Source organism: Triturus cristatus, chromosome 7 (assembly GCF_964204655.1).
Source record: "Triturus cristatus chromosome 7, aTriCri1.1, whole genome shotgun sequence".
Taxonomy (NCBI): domain Eukaryota; kingdom Metazoa; phylum Chordata; class Amphibia; order Caudata; family Salamandridae; genus Triturus; species Triturus cristatus.
Genome location: NC_140590.1, coordinates 257,835,524 through 257,851,261, shown reverse-complemented (window position 1 = coordinate 257,851,261; position 15,738 = coordinate 257,835,524). Strand labels below are relative to the sequence as shown.

Genomic DNA, 15,738 nt, shown 5'->3' with positions numbered 1-15,738 from the left:
CACTGCTTCATTCCATTTTCCAATAGATTATAGAGGTAAATTGTTTTTGATGGTATGGTCTGTGCAGATTGAAATATTCAGAGCATATTCTGAGTTTCAGTTAAAACATCTGTAAGCAATGTGGCCATCAGTGAATTCAAAGTTTATCTCAATCGTAATAGACAAGGATAATGACAAATATAGTTTAAAATTTTAGAAAGTACATCATTTTATTTAATTGTGTGAATAAAAGGAATCGTTTCCCCGTCGGGGAATTGAACCCCGGTCTCCCGCGTGACAGGCGGGGGATACTGACCTCTTTACTAACGAGGACATATTGGCATCAGTTCAACAGTGTTCACCTCCTTGAGGTTAGGGTATGCCCTTAATCAATTCACAGTATTGTAATAGGCAGCTTTGCTTCTTTTGGTTAGGAGAAACAATCTTTTTAAATAAATGATTATAAATCAGAAATTCCTAGCCAAAAATAATCAGCTATATCAAGAAATGATTTCATTGAAATACAGAACTATCAATCAATCTGTCTACCTATCTTTCTCTCTATCAATATATATATATATATATATATATATTTTCACTGAAAAAACTATAGGTTTTGCAGACGTTATAGTTAGCAATTAAAAAACCTTTGAAATTCACTGAAAAAACCATAGGTTTCAGGGACGTTGTAGTTAGAAATTAGCATTTAAAAAACCTTAGAAATTCACTAAACAAAAACATAGGTTTCAGAGACGTTATAGTTACTTGGGCATTTGACTCATAAAACCAGAGAAATTCGCCCGTTATAGTTAGTTGAGCTAACTATAACTTGCGCCCCCGCAATGCACTGCTGATGATGTCACATATTACATCACTCATGACATGGTCAGGGACATCACTGATGACATCTCAAATGACATCACTGATGACATCATCCACATGATAATCTGATGCACATATTGATGCCCTAATATAAACTTTGATACACCCACAGACCTAGTTCTAGGACACCCCCGCGCCGCATGGCCACCAGCTGCTGTGTGTGCCTTCCAGCCTCTGCTTCGCTGCCCCGGCTCCGCCGCGTGACCACGCCCCCTGACTTCGAGCGGCGTGGTCTCTGCTCGCTTCTTGCCCTGTGCCTCTGCCTCTGACTGTATTGTGATTTGTTTTTGTTGTTAACTTGTACTTTTGTCCCCCATTCTTGCCTGTGTTGCCAGTTCCTTCAGCCGCCCCGTCTCATCCCTCCCCGCTCCCCGCTTCCCGCCACCACCGCTGACCCCGCCCCTTTTTTCTTTCTGTACCCTCCCCGCTCCCGCCTCCCAGCTGCTCCGCCCACCCGCGCACTTCGCCATATATGGCGACCGTGCGACGCAGGTGAGTGTGACCTAGTTCTAGGACACCCCCGCGCCGCACGGCCACCAGCTGCTGCGTGTGCCTTCCAGCCTCTGCTTCGCTGCCCCGGCTCCGCCGCGTGACCACGCCCCCTGACTTCGAGCGGCGTGGTCTCTGCTCGCTTCTTGCCCTGTGCCTCTGACTGTATTGTGATTTGTTTTTGTTGTTAACTTGTACTTTTGTCCCCCATTCTTGCCTGTGTTGCCAGTTCCTTCAGCCGCCCCGTCTCATCCCTCCCCGCTCCCCGCTTCCCGCCACCACCGCTGACCCCGCCCCTTTTTTCTTTCTGTACCCTCCCCGCTCCCGCCTCCCAGCTGCTCCGCCCACCCGCGCACTTGGCCATATATGGCGACCGTGCGACGCAGGTGAGTGTGACCTAGTTCTAGGACCCCCGCGCCGCACGGCCACCAGCTGCTGCGTGTGCCTTCCAGCCTCTGCTTCGCTGCCCCGGCTCCGCCGCGTGACCACGCCCCCTGACTTCGAGCGGCGTGGTCTCTGCTCGCTTCTTGCCCTGTGCCTCTGACTGTATTGTGATTTGTTTTTGTTGTTAACTTGTACTTTTGTCCCCCATTCTTGCCTGTGTTGCCAGTTCCTTCAGCCGCCCCGTCTCATCCCTCCCCGCTCCCCGCTTCCCGCCACCACCGCTGACCCCGCCCCTTTTTTCTTTCTGTACCCTCCCCGCTCCCGCCTCCCAGCTGCTCCGCCCACCCGCGCACTTGGCCATATATGGCGACCGTGCGACGCAGGTGAGTGTGACCTAGTTCTAGGACACCCCCGCGCCGCACGGCCACCAGCTGCTGCGTGTGCCTTCCAGCGTCTGCTTCGCTGCCCCGGCTCTGCCGCGTGACCACGCCCCCCGACTTCGAGCGGCGTGGTCTCTGCTCGCTTCTTGCCCTGTGCCTCTGCCTCTGACTGTATTGTGATTTGTTTTTGTTGTTAACTTGTACTTTTGTCCCCCATTCTTGCCTGTGTTGCCAGTTCCTTCAGCCGCCCCGTCTCATCCCTCCCCGCTCCCCGCCACCACCGCTGACCCCGCCCCTTTTTTCTTTCTGTACCCTCCCCGCTCCCGCCTCCCAGCTGCTCCGCCCACCCGCGCACTTCGCCATATATGGCGACCGTGCGAACGCGCAGCGGGCGCGCCGATTGTGCGCCAAAGGTAAGCCCGTCTGCGCCCGTCCGCGCCTGGCCCGCGCCCAGCGCCCGAACCCCTGGCCCACGAGGACCCCGACCGACCCGCCTGACGTACACCGCCGCCACCCTCATCGCACTCAACACCGGCAGGACCCAGGGATGCTATCGAGCTACCCCGAAGCACACCCACGGGCCCTTCAGCTGCCTCGCCTGTAAGTTCACCTGTATCCGGACCTGCCCGGCACCAGCACCTGCCAAGCCGAACACCAGCAGCAACCACCTCAAGTGTATCCTGCTCAACACCCGCTCCATCCACAGACACGCCATCGAACTCTGGAACCTCCTAGACGCCACAGCCCCTGACGTTGCCTTCATCACGGAGACCTGGATGAACGCCTCCTCAGCACCCGACATCGCCATCGCCATCCCAGAAGGCTACAAGATCACCCGGAGGGACCGCAACGCCAACCAGGTGGGAGGAGGCATCGCCATCATCCACAAGAACACCATCCGCATCACGACCAGCACTGACAACACCCCACCCTCCGCCGAACACCTGCATTTCCAGATTCACACCGACCCGAAGACCACCCTCAGAGGCACCTTGATCTACCGACCTCCGGGACCACGCACTCAATTCAGCGAGGACATCGCCGACTTAGTCAGCCCGCACGCCCTCCCCTCCGCTGACTACATCCTCCTAGGGGACTTCAACTTCCACCTGGAGAACAACAACGACTGCAATACCAGCACCCTGCTCGACAACCTCGCCAACCTTGGACTCAAGCAGCTGGTATCCACACCCACCCACCTCGCCGGACACACACTCGACGCCATCTTCTCATCCAGCAAAGACATCGCCTTCAGCCACGCCACAGAACTCCACTGGACGGACCACAGATGCATCCACTTCACCTTCAGTAGAAAGACGATCCACCACCACCAGCAACAGGTTGCCCGAAGAAGCTGGAACAAGATCACAGCCGACCAGCTCGCCGCTTCCCTGAGCCAGCACCCTCCGGCCAGCTCAGCGAACCCCAGCCAGGCCGCCGACAACCTCTCGAAGTGGATCAGCAAATGCGCAGACGAACTCGCCCCTCTGAGGATCCCGCCCAGCAGACCCGGCAATAAGAGAGCCCCATGGTTCACCGACGAACTCAAGAGCTCCAAGAAGAACTGCCGAGCCCTCGAGAAAGCCTGGAGAAAGGAACCCACGCCGGACAACAGGACCACCCTCAAGCTCGCCACCCGGAAACACCACCAATTGATCCGCACCGCCAAGAAAACTGCATTCAAGGACCGGCTGGACAACAACGCACACAACTGCAAGGAACTCTTCAACATCGTGAAAGAGCTCTCCAACCCCAACGCCGGAAACAACGACATCACCCCATCCCAAGACCTCTGCAACTCCCTCGCCTCCTACTTCCACAACAAAATCGCAGACATACACAACAGCTTCAGCACTCAACTGACGCACGCCACGACCACAGCAACGCCACCCACCACCACCCTCCGCGCCTGGACCCCAGTCAACACCGAAGACACCGTCCACATGATGAACTCCATCCACTCCGGATCTCCGACCGACCCCTGCCCTCACCACGTCTTCAACAAAGCCGACGCTGTCATCGCACCCCACCTGTGGGACATCATCAACACCTCATTCGACACCGCCACCTTCCCCGAGAGCTGGAAGCACGCCGAACTCAGCGCTCTACTCAAGAAACCCACAGCAGACCCCACCGAACTCAAGAATTACCGCCCCATCTCTCTACTCCCGTTTCCAGCCAAAGTCATCGAAAAGACCGTCAACAAACAGCTGGCCGCCTTCCTCGAGACGAACGGATCCCTCGACCCATCGCAGTCGGGATTCCGTGCCAACCACAGCACCGTGACCGCCCTCATCGCCGCCACTGACGACATCCGAGCCCTGATGGACAACGGAGAAACAGCGGCCCTCATCCTCCTAGACCTCTCCGCGGCCTTCGACACGGTCTGCCACCGCACCCTAGTGCAGCGCCTCAGCAACGTCGGAATCCAGGAGAAGGCACTGGGATGGATCGTCTCCTTCCTCGACGGAAGAACACAAAGAGTCCGCCTACCACCGTACAAGTCAGAGGCCACCGAAGTCATCTGCGGCGTCCCTCAAGGATCCTCGCTGAGCCCTACTCTCTTCAACGTCTACATGAGCCCCCTCGCGGCCATCGCACGCCAACACAACCTCAACATAATCTCCTACGCCGACGACACCCAGCTGATCCTCTCCCTGACTAACGACCCCGCCGCCGCCAGAGCCAACCTGCTCGAAGGGATGAGAGAGGTAGCCGAGTGGATGACGACGAGCCGCCTGAAACTGAACTCAGATAAGACGGAGGTCCTCATCCTGGGCTCCTCGCCCTCCGCCTGGGACGACTCCTGGTGGCCCCCCCGCCCTAGGCCCCGCACCCAAACCGACGGACCACGCACGCAACCTGGGTTTCATCCTGGACTCCTCCCTCTCCATGACCAGGCAAGTCAACGCCGTCTCCTCGTCGTGCTTCAACATCCTGCGCATGCTTCGGAAGATCTTCTGGTGGATCCCCGCAGAGACCAGGAAGACCGTCACCCAGGCCCTCGTCACCAGCCGACTGGACTACGGCAGCGCACTCTACGCCGGAACCACCGCCAAGATCCAGAAGAGACTCCAGCGCATCCAGAACGCCTCAGCCAGACTCATCCTCGACATCCCACGACACAGCCACATCTCCGGACACCTAAGAGACCTGCACTGGCTCCCGGTCAACAAGAGAATCACCTTCCGCCTCCTTACCCACGCACACAAAGCTCTCCACGATCAAGGCCCGAGCTACCTCAACAACCGCATCAACTTCTACGCTCCCAAACGCCACCTCCGTTCTGCCAGCCACGCCCTCGCCGCCGTCCCACGCATCCGCAGAGCCACTACAGGAGGAAGGTCCTTCTCCTACCTGGCCGCCAAGACCTGGAACTCCCTCCCGGCCGACCTGCGCCTGACCCAAGACCACCCCTCCTTCAGGAAGAAGCTTAAGACCTGGCTGTTCGAGCAGTAGCGGCACCCCCCCCCCCCCCCAGCGCCTTGAGACCCTACGGGTAGGTAGTGCGCTCTATAAATGTCTTGATTGATTGATTGAAAATACAGAGTACTATTTTTGAAACCATACACACAACAAAGCCAGATACTACATACCGTCGACTATTTCCTCGGTCTACACACACATCCAGTCACTTATACATGCAGTTACTCATCAATACAGTACTATAATAAGCACTTCTACACCTATACATACAGTCACACTCCGCCACTCATCCATAGAGTTACTCACACACGTAGACAGTCATGCAAAGAATCAATCACATACCCACTTACTCATGTATAGTTACACACCAACTCCGTTATTTATACACACACCACATCACTTATTTATGCAGATACTAACACATACTTACTGTCTTATACAATCACTGATACAAGCAGACACTCATTTATGCATCCACTTTAGAAATATCTTACTCTCACGTGTAGTCATTTATATACTCCAACACTCACATATACTGCCTTAAAACATATGTAGTTAGCCACACATATACCACTGAGACATTCATTCACTCACCAACACACCCATACACACACTAACTCACCCATACAGCCCTTCCCAGATGCACTTTTGAATCCATACAACCAGTGAATCACCCACTCAGCCATCTATGCACAGAGTCACACACCCGCCCTCCCTCCCACCCACCCACCCACACAGACACTCAGGCACCCATAGATACTCAGACAACACATCAATAACCATACAGACACTCATGTAGCTACTCACCAACCCATGCAGTTGCTTACACACCAACTGAGAGACTAATACAGACTTTCACAGTTTAGTCACTAATCCATGCATTCAGTAAGACACGTTCAATCACTCACTTATACAGCGAGTCACACATCTACTAAATAATCCCTTCAGGCACTTGTAAATCCACTCATGCTTCAATACACCTTGGCATAGGTATATATGAAAAATATTTAAACTTTACAGAAACACACATTCACTGGATGATGTAATCAGTGATGTCATTTCAGATGTCATCAGTGATGTCACTGACCAGGTCCTCAGTGAGGTAATATGTGATGTCATCAGCAGTTCATTGCGGGCGTGCGAGTTATAGTTAGCTCAACTAACTAACGGGCGAATTTCTCTGGTTTTATATGAGTCAAATGTCCAAGTAACTATAATGTCTCTCAAACCTATGGTTTTTTCAGTGAATATATATATATATATATATATATATACACACACACACACATTTAAAAAAAAAAAAAAATCACTAGAATCAATACGATCAGGTAAGCACATTTTACACGAGAAATACTTTGTTTTAAAAATGTTGGCACAGTGCATTTTCAGAAGCTGCAATGCAATACGGGAGGAAAAAGAAGTATGGCATTCGGGTACATCCAGCAACTTACAAGACCTATCTCCTGGACTTAAGGTGAGTATGGGGCAAGGTCCAAGGCAGCACCAGCAGGTCACCTCCAACAGCACTAGGGTGGCTGGGTGCAGTGGTGCAATACAGCTTCAGGTACCCAATGTTAGTCAATGGGGATCGGTCTGAGGCAAAAGAAGCTGCAGGTTTGGACTGGGGGTCAGTCGGGTTGAACCAAGCAGAGGGTTCAAGTCTTGCGATAGTAGGGGACATCAGGACACCAGCAGTCCTCTTCTCTTTGGGCCGGGGCAGCTGGGTGCAGAGGGTCTTTGAGGTGTCAGGTTTATTCGTCCGGGAGTACTCGCGGTTGAGGGGGCCTGCAAACAGAGGCTGTAGGCGGCATCAGAGAGCTCACGAGGGGCAAAACCAAGGTGGACTTGGTCTCTGGAGGACTTGGGGACCACGCCGAAACCATTGGCCCACTACAACTCGGGCTGGGGTCTCGGGTGCAGTGGTGCTTGGCGACATCGGGTTTTGGTGGTTCTGGAGTCCTCACGGTTCTTGTTAGGGTGCCTGCAGGAAAGCAGTTTTATTGCTCCACAGGACTTGGAGTCTTCATTTCAGGCAGGCAGTCCTCTCAGGCTTTGTAGGCACAACAGCTGCAGGATGAGCCATATTTGGCGTAGGTGCGGCAGGGAACAGCAGAAAAGTCGGCAGGACTGGTGCCTAGTCAGTTTCTCTTCTTCAGTCTTCTGCTTTCATGCCTTTGCAGTGTCTTTCTTCGTATGTTATCGGGATCCGATTTCCTGGTGCCAGGGGCTCCCCTAAATACTGAATCTAGGGGTGTTAGGGAAGTGTAGGGTAGTAGTCAATGGGCTACTTAATCACCAAGATGGCTAACTCTGAAAAGTCGCCTCCACTTCAGATAGCCCACATTAGCGGTTGTACTAGCCTGGGGGTGGGCACACCTATCTGTCTAGCTAAAATTTCTGCCTGTCCAGGTGCCAAAAAGGACTGGACAAAAGGGGTCAGCTTGCTCTTTTGTGAGAGAAGCCAGATTTGCTTATCAAAGGCGGTGTGCCCTTTGACGCTCCCCTGCCTTTGAATGCTAATCTGCAGGTAATCCTGTGTGTGGGGGTGTGAACACCCTCTGCCCGATCAGGCTTTGTTTCTGACCTCCTGAGAGCAAAGGTCCAAAGGTCAAAAACTGGTTTCTTGTGGCAGGCTGGCGAAAAGCAGTCAGTCAGCACACCAGTAGCTGGTTGGTTTTTAGGGGGGCACCTCTAAGCTGCCCTCTGGGTGCATGTATTAAGGAATCCAACACTGCCATCAGTGTGGGTGTAGTAATACGAGATGTTTGATACCAAACATCCCTATTTTCAGTGAAGCCATCATGTAGCTGGGGAACTGATTTTCACCAGTGTCCAGCCCATGTACTTAAAATGGCTTCCCTGTTCACTTGTACTGGAAGTGACCAGCACAGGGACATATCTGCTCATGCAGTAATGCCCTCGCATGTAGTATAGTGCACCCTGCCTTTGAGCTGTAAGGTCTGCTGTAGGGGTGACTTACCTATACTGAGGGCTACAGGCAAGTCTGCACCAAGACCCACAGTCGGCAGTGGCAGTCTGTATGTGTTTGGTGAGGGGGTCCTTTAGGGTGGCACAATTCGTCCTGCAGCCCTTAAGGACCATCTTTACCCTAATTACCAGGAATACCATTTACTAGGGACTTCCAGGGGGTGCTAAATGTATTGTCCATTGAGGGTACGATTGCAGTTTTGGGAAAGAGATCTGGCACTGGGAACCTGGTTAACAAGAAACCAGTGCATTTCATCAAATACCAGGAAAAATGTGGAGGGTGACCACACTGCTTTCCTACACGGCTGATAAAAACCCCTTTCTTCGGTTGTATTGTAACATTTATATAGTGCTTACTACCCCCATGTGTGGCGGAAAATCGCTTGCCTACATAGGCAGCAAGCTACACAGTGTAGGGAGTTTGATTGAGTGGTGTCTGTTTTCATCCTATGTGGGCAGTGTTACCATGTTGTGCATGATGACCACAGAGGTGCCGTCATCGTAATCTTGGACGCAGCGCTTAGCAGTGTGCTGGATGAAGAAGTGTGAGAAAGGCCCACAGTTAATGGTTTTCAGTAAGTTAGCAGCTTTAAGCGGCTCTGCAGGTCTCTTTTTGGCATTTATTATTTTCATAGTCCACTTAGTTGATTCCTGTACTGGGTTGTTCATTCAGAGATGTCATTCTGTGCCCGTTCAATTGGCGGTTTATTGCTGTGGATTGATATTAAGGTGATGGGCATGACCATTAGCAGTTTGGTCTTATGCGAGTGCAAGCGAGTCAGGCAGTAAAAGTGAAGAATCAATCAGCCTGTATGAACTACAATTGACTGTCTGGCTGCTGTGTGTAATGTATCGCAATTGCATTACATGGCACTTGCTAGCCCTGATGAAGCATGGTTGTGCTTTTACGCTCGGCAGCATGCTGCTCCAGGTCTCAACGTGTCTTTTTTTCCCCCTTACTTAATGTGGACTATTGGGATTAGTCTTGTGCTCTACAGGAACCACTCCATGCCTATGCTCCAGTTTCCATGTGGTAGGTTACATTAGTAGGAATGGGAGATGGGGAATTCCATGCATTGCTTGCTGGAAATAATAAATGAGCTACAGATGATTTGCTATTGATAGGGCATGACTTTTCAAGGAGAGGTTGTGCTCTTTGCAAAAAGGTGAAGGCAATTTGCAAAGTAAGGGTTAAGGCAAACATGAATGAGGTTTAGAGTAGGCTGTTCTCTGAGAGCTGGAGGCATTCAGAGGATGGAAAGGAAGACAAGAGTCATTAGAAAGAAGGAGAGGCCAGAGTTGGAAGTCGGTCAGTTTTCATGCAGGGTCTTTGGGAATGTTGTGGAGGCTTTTGATACAGCCTGCATACCCCTTGTTGTCACTCTTTTAATTGGGGAAGTTTACACTATCTGGGTAAAATTGTCACCTATTGAAATGACAAGGGTGACAAATCCATATTTACATGGAAGAAACCGCAAAAACTGAATTCAATTTTCAGTGGCCCTGGCTTAAGGTCTTGTGTAACAATGGGCTTAGCGTGTGTATCACAATGCATTTTCAGAGTGGGAGAGTGTTACTTTGTGCTGTTCTCATGGACAGTACCAAATTAAAATGCTGCCTGTTTTCCTTCCTACAAACCTTTAACCCTCAGCATTTGTGACCCGTTCGGCATAATCATACACAATAATAAACAACACACACTTCAGTCAGTTAAGTGGACATTTTATTTATCTTTAGTGGAGTGACACCAGCCTGGACCATGGAGAGTCATCTGCTGAGATGCTGAGAAGAGGGAGATTCATCTCCTGATATGCACTAGTGAAGGACTTTGGATTAACTCTGCCAGCATCACAGCTCCTCATGCTGGGTCATCATGTGGCCATAATCAGTCAGGGTGCTCGATACAAACATTTCATATTTTTCTAGGATCTCCTCCTTGGAGAGCTTTCCGTCCTGATGGGGAGAACAGGGAATGTGAGGTACTGTTCAGACTTAAGAGCACTTTTTTCAATCCTACATGCCTATGCCCTAGTACCACTGCACAACAGCCACACGGACATGTACTCTGCTGTATCTCTACACAACAACTACACAGACTGATCAACTACATACCTAACCAATACTCCAATAGAGATGCACGTTTCTACCTGGACAGCACTACAGGACAGCCCTAGAGTAACTGAGCTGCTTCCATACCACAACGATTCACGAGGCTCTTGAATACATTTGACCCATGTACCGCTTTAGTACAGCTCCAAAAGTGGTGTATAAACAGGCCTACTACTGTACAATAACCACACTCTGTAAAGAAAGCATATACTGCAAACGTACGCAACTTCTATGCTACTACACAGCTAAACTCACGCCCCTACAAAGACACTGTACAATATGCACACTCCCAAAGCACCATTGAAGAGTTCAAGAGACACGGTACAACGTGCCACACGAGAATGACCAGTTTCTGTTCTACATGGCTATCCATGTCCCACCATAAATGATCTCGAGAGACTTGCCAAACAGTGGGATCCACTTCATCTGCCAATCTGAAGCATGAATCATTCTTCAACTACAGACAATTCAATATGCTTCGGATAACCTCAGCTTTCTCTCGGATTCTGGTTATGCATTGAGAACACGATTAAACAAATCAGGTAGTCTATCCACTGACTGTGAGCCGTGTCAGACCAGGTTGGGCCAGTTTCCCCAAAGCTAAGGTGCTCTGTAAGGTAGCAGAGACATTTAGCAGAGACATTTAGCCCAGTGGTCAATATTTTTCCGGTCTCTGAATTTACATAAAGCCATGTGTGTCTGCTGTGCCAACTCCAAGCCTATGACACAGTGGCCTGAACACATTACTGGCTGTGGTAAAGCCCTTTCCTGTCCTAACAGGGGCCATCAAATCCCCCAGCCACATCTAGGATGTCAAGCAAGAAAGAGTCCTCTTCTAGATCTGATGATGCAAACAGGATAGGAGGCTCGCCTGAGTTCCCTTAAAGCTCCCCATGCCATCCACACACCAATGTCGAAGCCTGCAACCACTTCAGCCATACTGTGCGGCAGCACTATCCTATCGTGCCTCTCTTATTTTTCCTATAATTATACATACATGAAATCAGGCACACTTACTTTCAGCATTCGCTTGTGGTTCGATACTACATCAATTGGAGGGACCAACTTATCAACATAACTCTTACGCTTTGTGCCACTGCCATCTCTCGTACCTCCCCCTGTCCACCATGAATAGGCCACCCATCCCCCCCACCCCACCATTTTAACTTGTACAAAATATCTTCCCTCTAAAATAAAATTTAAAAAACAGATCCCACCCCTACCCTTGCCTGCCCCTCCCCCTCTTTATTTCCATTGGATTAGTAACGGTTGAGGGGCAGTAATTAGCAATGTTGACTGTACGACCGCACGCAGTGGGGTTAGCACGTCTGATTGGTGTGGATGGTTAGTATTGATCAAAATTCATCGTGTCTGCGCGTCAGGTCCTCCCCGTAGTTGGTAGCCTGGCTCCCAACAAACATGTTCCAATTATCCAGGATTTCCTCTTTGGTGAGCTTGTCATCCTGCGGGAGCGAATGGAGAAATTAATTACTGAGATGTAAGGGAGTGCAAGAATTACAGTGAGCTGGTGGCAATTATCAAGGAAAGCATCAGTCTTGTGCTACCCATCCCCCACTTTATTCTGGGAGAGTACTGTCCATTCTGATCAGCCCATCTTATTCTGGTGACCTCCCCCCGCCCCTCCTACCATATACATGTACCAGGGCCAAACCTCCATGTTACTATGGCTCAAGTGTGAAATACCCATTCATCTACCTCTCTCCCTGTATCCAAGCAAGTGCTGAGCTATACAGAACCCTATTCCTGGGAGCCAGAACTCAGTCCTCTGATCTACCTTGTGGCCTTGATCTTGGTGGTCCCAGGGCCCAGCCCTTCATGTGACAACTCAAGTGTTGTTTGTCCAGAACTTCAGATAGTGACACCTAGGATGGTCTTAAACATGATTGCTGTGTGTGTGTCCAATACATAAAGAAAGATTAGTGGGTCTTTTTTCACTTTTATCCCTGTATGAAGGCAGAAAAGACTTGGTCCCCTTTCACTTTGCTCGCTTTAGAATCAGGCAAAGATACGGTGGATCTTCTTTCAAGTGACTCTTGCACAGCCCATTACATATGGGCGAAGGACAAGTATTAAGAAGGTCTGATTTAATTAATTCTGATGCATATTACTGTATAGGTGTACTGCGCTAGGTTATTTCGCTCTGGTCCATGCTCCTGTGTTTGAAAGCTAGACTAAGAAACTTAGCTCTGGGTAATATTCCTGTGTATGGAAGCTATAATAAGATGTTAAGCTCTGGTCCACCCTCCTATGTATGAAAGCTAGGCCAGGATACTTAACTAAGAGCTATACTCTTGTGAATTAAAACTAGACTAGGGTATTCAACTCTTGTTCATGCTCTTATGTAGGAAAACTAGACCATGATACTTAGCACTAGTGCATACTCCAGTTTATGGAACCTAGACTAAGTTTAGCTTTGATCCATATTCTTGCATATGGGAAGTAGGTGAGGACTTAGTTCAATGACCATGAAAAATTATTCTGGTTTATATCTACTGTTAAACGGGGCTGAACTGTGATAATTGGCAATATTAGTGCATAAAAGCTTTTAACTAGGATGATCTATGGTTCATGCCATCATAACTGGCTATTCATCTCCTTGTCCCAGAGCCCCAGGTGTAGAACAACAGATTCATGTACCTAAATGCATGCATTGACATGGATGCAGTGGGCAGACACCTAACCTTGTCTTTGTCGGACTCATAAATGAGATGCTTTGCTTCTACATCTGGGTGGTCATAGTCAGGGGGCATAATCCAGTGGCTGATTTCGGAGTGGTCCATCTTTCCATCCTTGTTTAGATCACGGAAGTCCGAGAACTGCTGACGCTCACTTTTCACCCAGTCTGGTTCAGGCTCGTTGCTCTCAGTTGAATACATATCACCTGTTGGAAGAGGAGGGCAGTAGTAGCAGAAGACCAGTAAATTCACAGAGGAGACTTGCAGCAAAATGATGTGACAAATTGACAAGCTCGGATATTCAGTTTTGGCAGTGTGTGTATACAGGGAGAAAACTGGACTGTGCAATCACAGCTGCAGCCTTTTTAACAGCATTGACAAGGCACCCCCTCGATCAGGAGTTTCTGTGGCATGGCATTAGACAAAGGCTGGGGAGCACATTATAAGCAATGAAGCTGTACACCACAGAACCAGAATACGGGCTAATCCGTGTAAGGCATATTTACCAGAACTAGGCAGATACCTGGGAACCCAGAGTATATCAGAATAGTGCTGTAAGCTGGGAACCCGATTAATCATCATTACTTCAAAGACGAGGTACCAACTTCATCCTTAGCAATTCAGGCATGAAGGGGGATACCTGGGAACCAGGCTATGGCTTTATCAGTGCAGGTCCTGGGCACCACAAAATAGTTGGATACCTTAAAACAGGAGAGTCAAACAAAAGCTAAGAAGCACCACAAGTTTATGAAAGAATTTAACAATAACAGTATATATATATATCAACTTCAATTGAGAAGGCTGAGTATTTCTTGATTTCAAGTTCTTTATTCCAATTTCAATACAGTACGGTACAGCCGACGCGTTTCGTCCTGACACAGGACTTCTTCAGGGCTGTTAAAAATACATAGTTATATAATTACAATTACAAAAGGAGTTTTTTAAACAATTAAAAAATTATCATACATTCGATGATAAATTGGTACACGCGGCCTACATTGAGACAAACAATTTTTGCTCTTTCATAAGGTCTCTAAAATTAAGAAAAGTATTTACAATCCAATACGGATATGATTTATGTTATACATCATATCCATAATTTCACAATGAACCCCACAAAGAGAACCTAACACAGCAGCATTACATTTATCATATTGAGTGTCCATATTAATAATTATCTTACATCAGCATCAAGTGACTACTTGGAGAGGAAAGAAAAATGAAGAAAGGAAAAGAAAAGAAACTGGGAAATAAGGGGGGAGATTTATACTGCCATATGAATTTATTGTTTCGATCTGTCTTATTATAAAAAAAGGTCATTCCGTAGTTGCAGATTTTTTGTGTGTAATACACTTGATGTGACGAACTCAATGTTGTTGAAAATACATGCATTGATAGTGGGTTGAAATTGAAATCTAAGTTTGTACCCATTGGCACTCATCCCAATATAGACGTCTTTTTTGAGAGAGTTACACAAGGTTTTCATAAATTCTCATCAAATCCAATCCGTGCGAATAAACGTGCCCATAATATGACATCTGGGGAAAAGGCAGCTCTGACAGATCTGAGAACTGACCACACAATCGTCATCCGTGAGGCAGATAAGGGGGGCAATGTGGTCCTGATGGAAAAGGACTGCTATATGAAGGAAATAGAACGGCAACTCATGGACAGTAATTGTTACAAGAAAATCGCAACCAATCCTATGAGGGCACTGGGGGACCACATTAACATGAAGCTAGTGAAGTGGCGGGAGGATGGCCTAATCAGTGATGAGGAATGCAGATACCTTAAAGTTGTAGAGCCATCCTTCCCCTGTATCTACATACTACCTAAAATACATAAGGGCGGCCCTTTTCCACCTGGCCGCCCTATCATCTCAGGAGTTAATTCTCCGACAGAAAAATTATCGGAGTATGTGGACCAATATATCCAACCCTTGGTACAAAATTTACCTGCGTACATAAAGGATACGAAGGATATCTTGGGCAAATTTGAGGGCTTTACATGGTCAGAAACCTTACTCTTTGTCACCTTAGATGTGACAAGCTTGTATACCTGCATTAAAAAAGAGTTTGGTATTATAGCATTACAAACCTTTCTGGGCCAGAGAGCTGCGGACCATTTCCACCATAATGAGATGCTGTTGGAAATGACAGATATGATCCTCTCCAAGAATTATTTTCTCCACGATTCTAACTGGTACCATCAAATCCAGGGTACTGCAATGGGCTCCAGGTTCGCTCCTGCTTACGCCGGGCTCTTTATGGGCTGGTTCGAGCGGGGGCATGCCTGGGGCAAACACGCGTCAACATGGATGCACCATGTGATTTTTTGGGGCAGATATATTGACGATGTCATTATACTCTGGGACGGAATGGTAGAAGATTTGATGTCATATTATG

At 48.8% G+C, this 15,738-nt stretch overlaps 1 protein-coding gene across 5 annotated transcripts in view; it reads right to left on the bottom strand.

Annotated features, from left to right (window-relative positions):
- Positions 1–10,234: 10,234 nt before the first annotated feature.
- LOC146809342 (reticulocalbin-1-like) overlaps positions 10,235–15,738 on the bottom strand; it is a 28,695-nt gene continuing 23,191 nt past the window's right edge. For 3 of the 5 annotated variants that reach the window (XM_085616140.1, XM_085616145.1, XM_085616141.1), the window contains exons 6-7: positions 13,340–13,539; positions 10,235–12,100 (exon numbers count right to left, since the gene is read on the bottom strand). In XM_085616140.1, the coding sequence (XP_085472266.1) occupies positions 11,993–12,100; positions 13,340–13,539 (308 nt within the window). In that variant the 3' untranslated portion in view covers positions 10,235–11,992. The remainder of the gene's footprint in view (positions 12,101–13,339; positions 13,540–15,738) is intronic. The other 2 variants (XM_085616142.1, XM_085616144.1) reach the window with 1 other exon arrangement.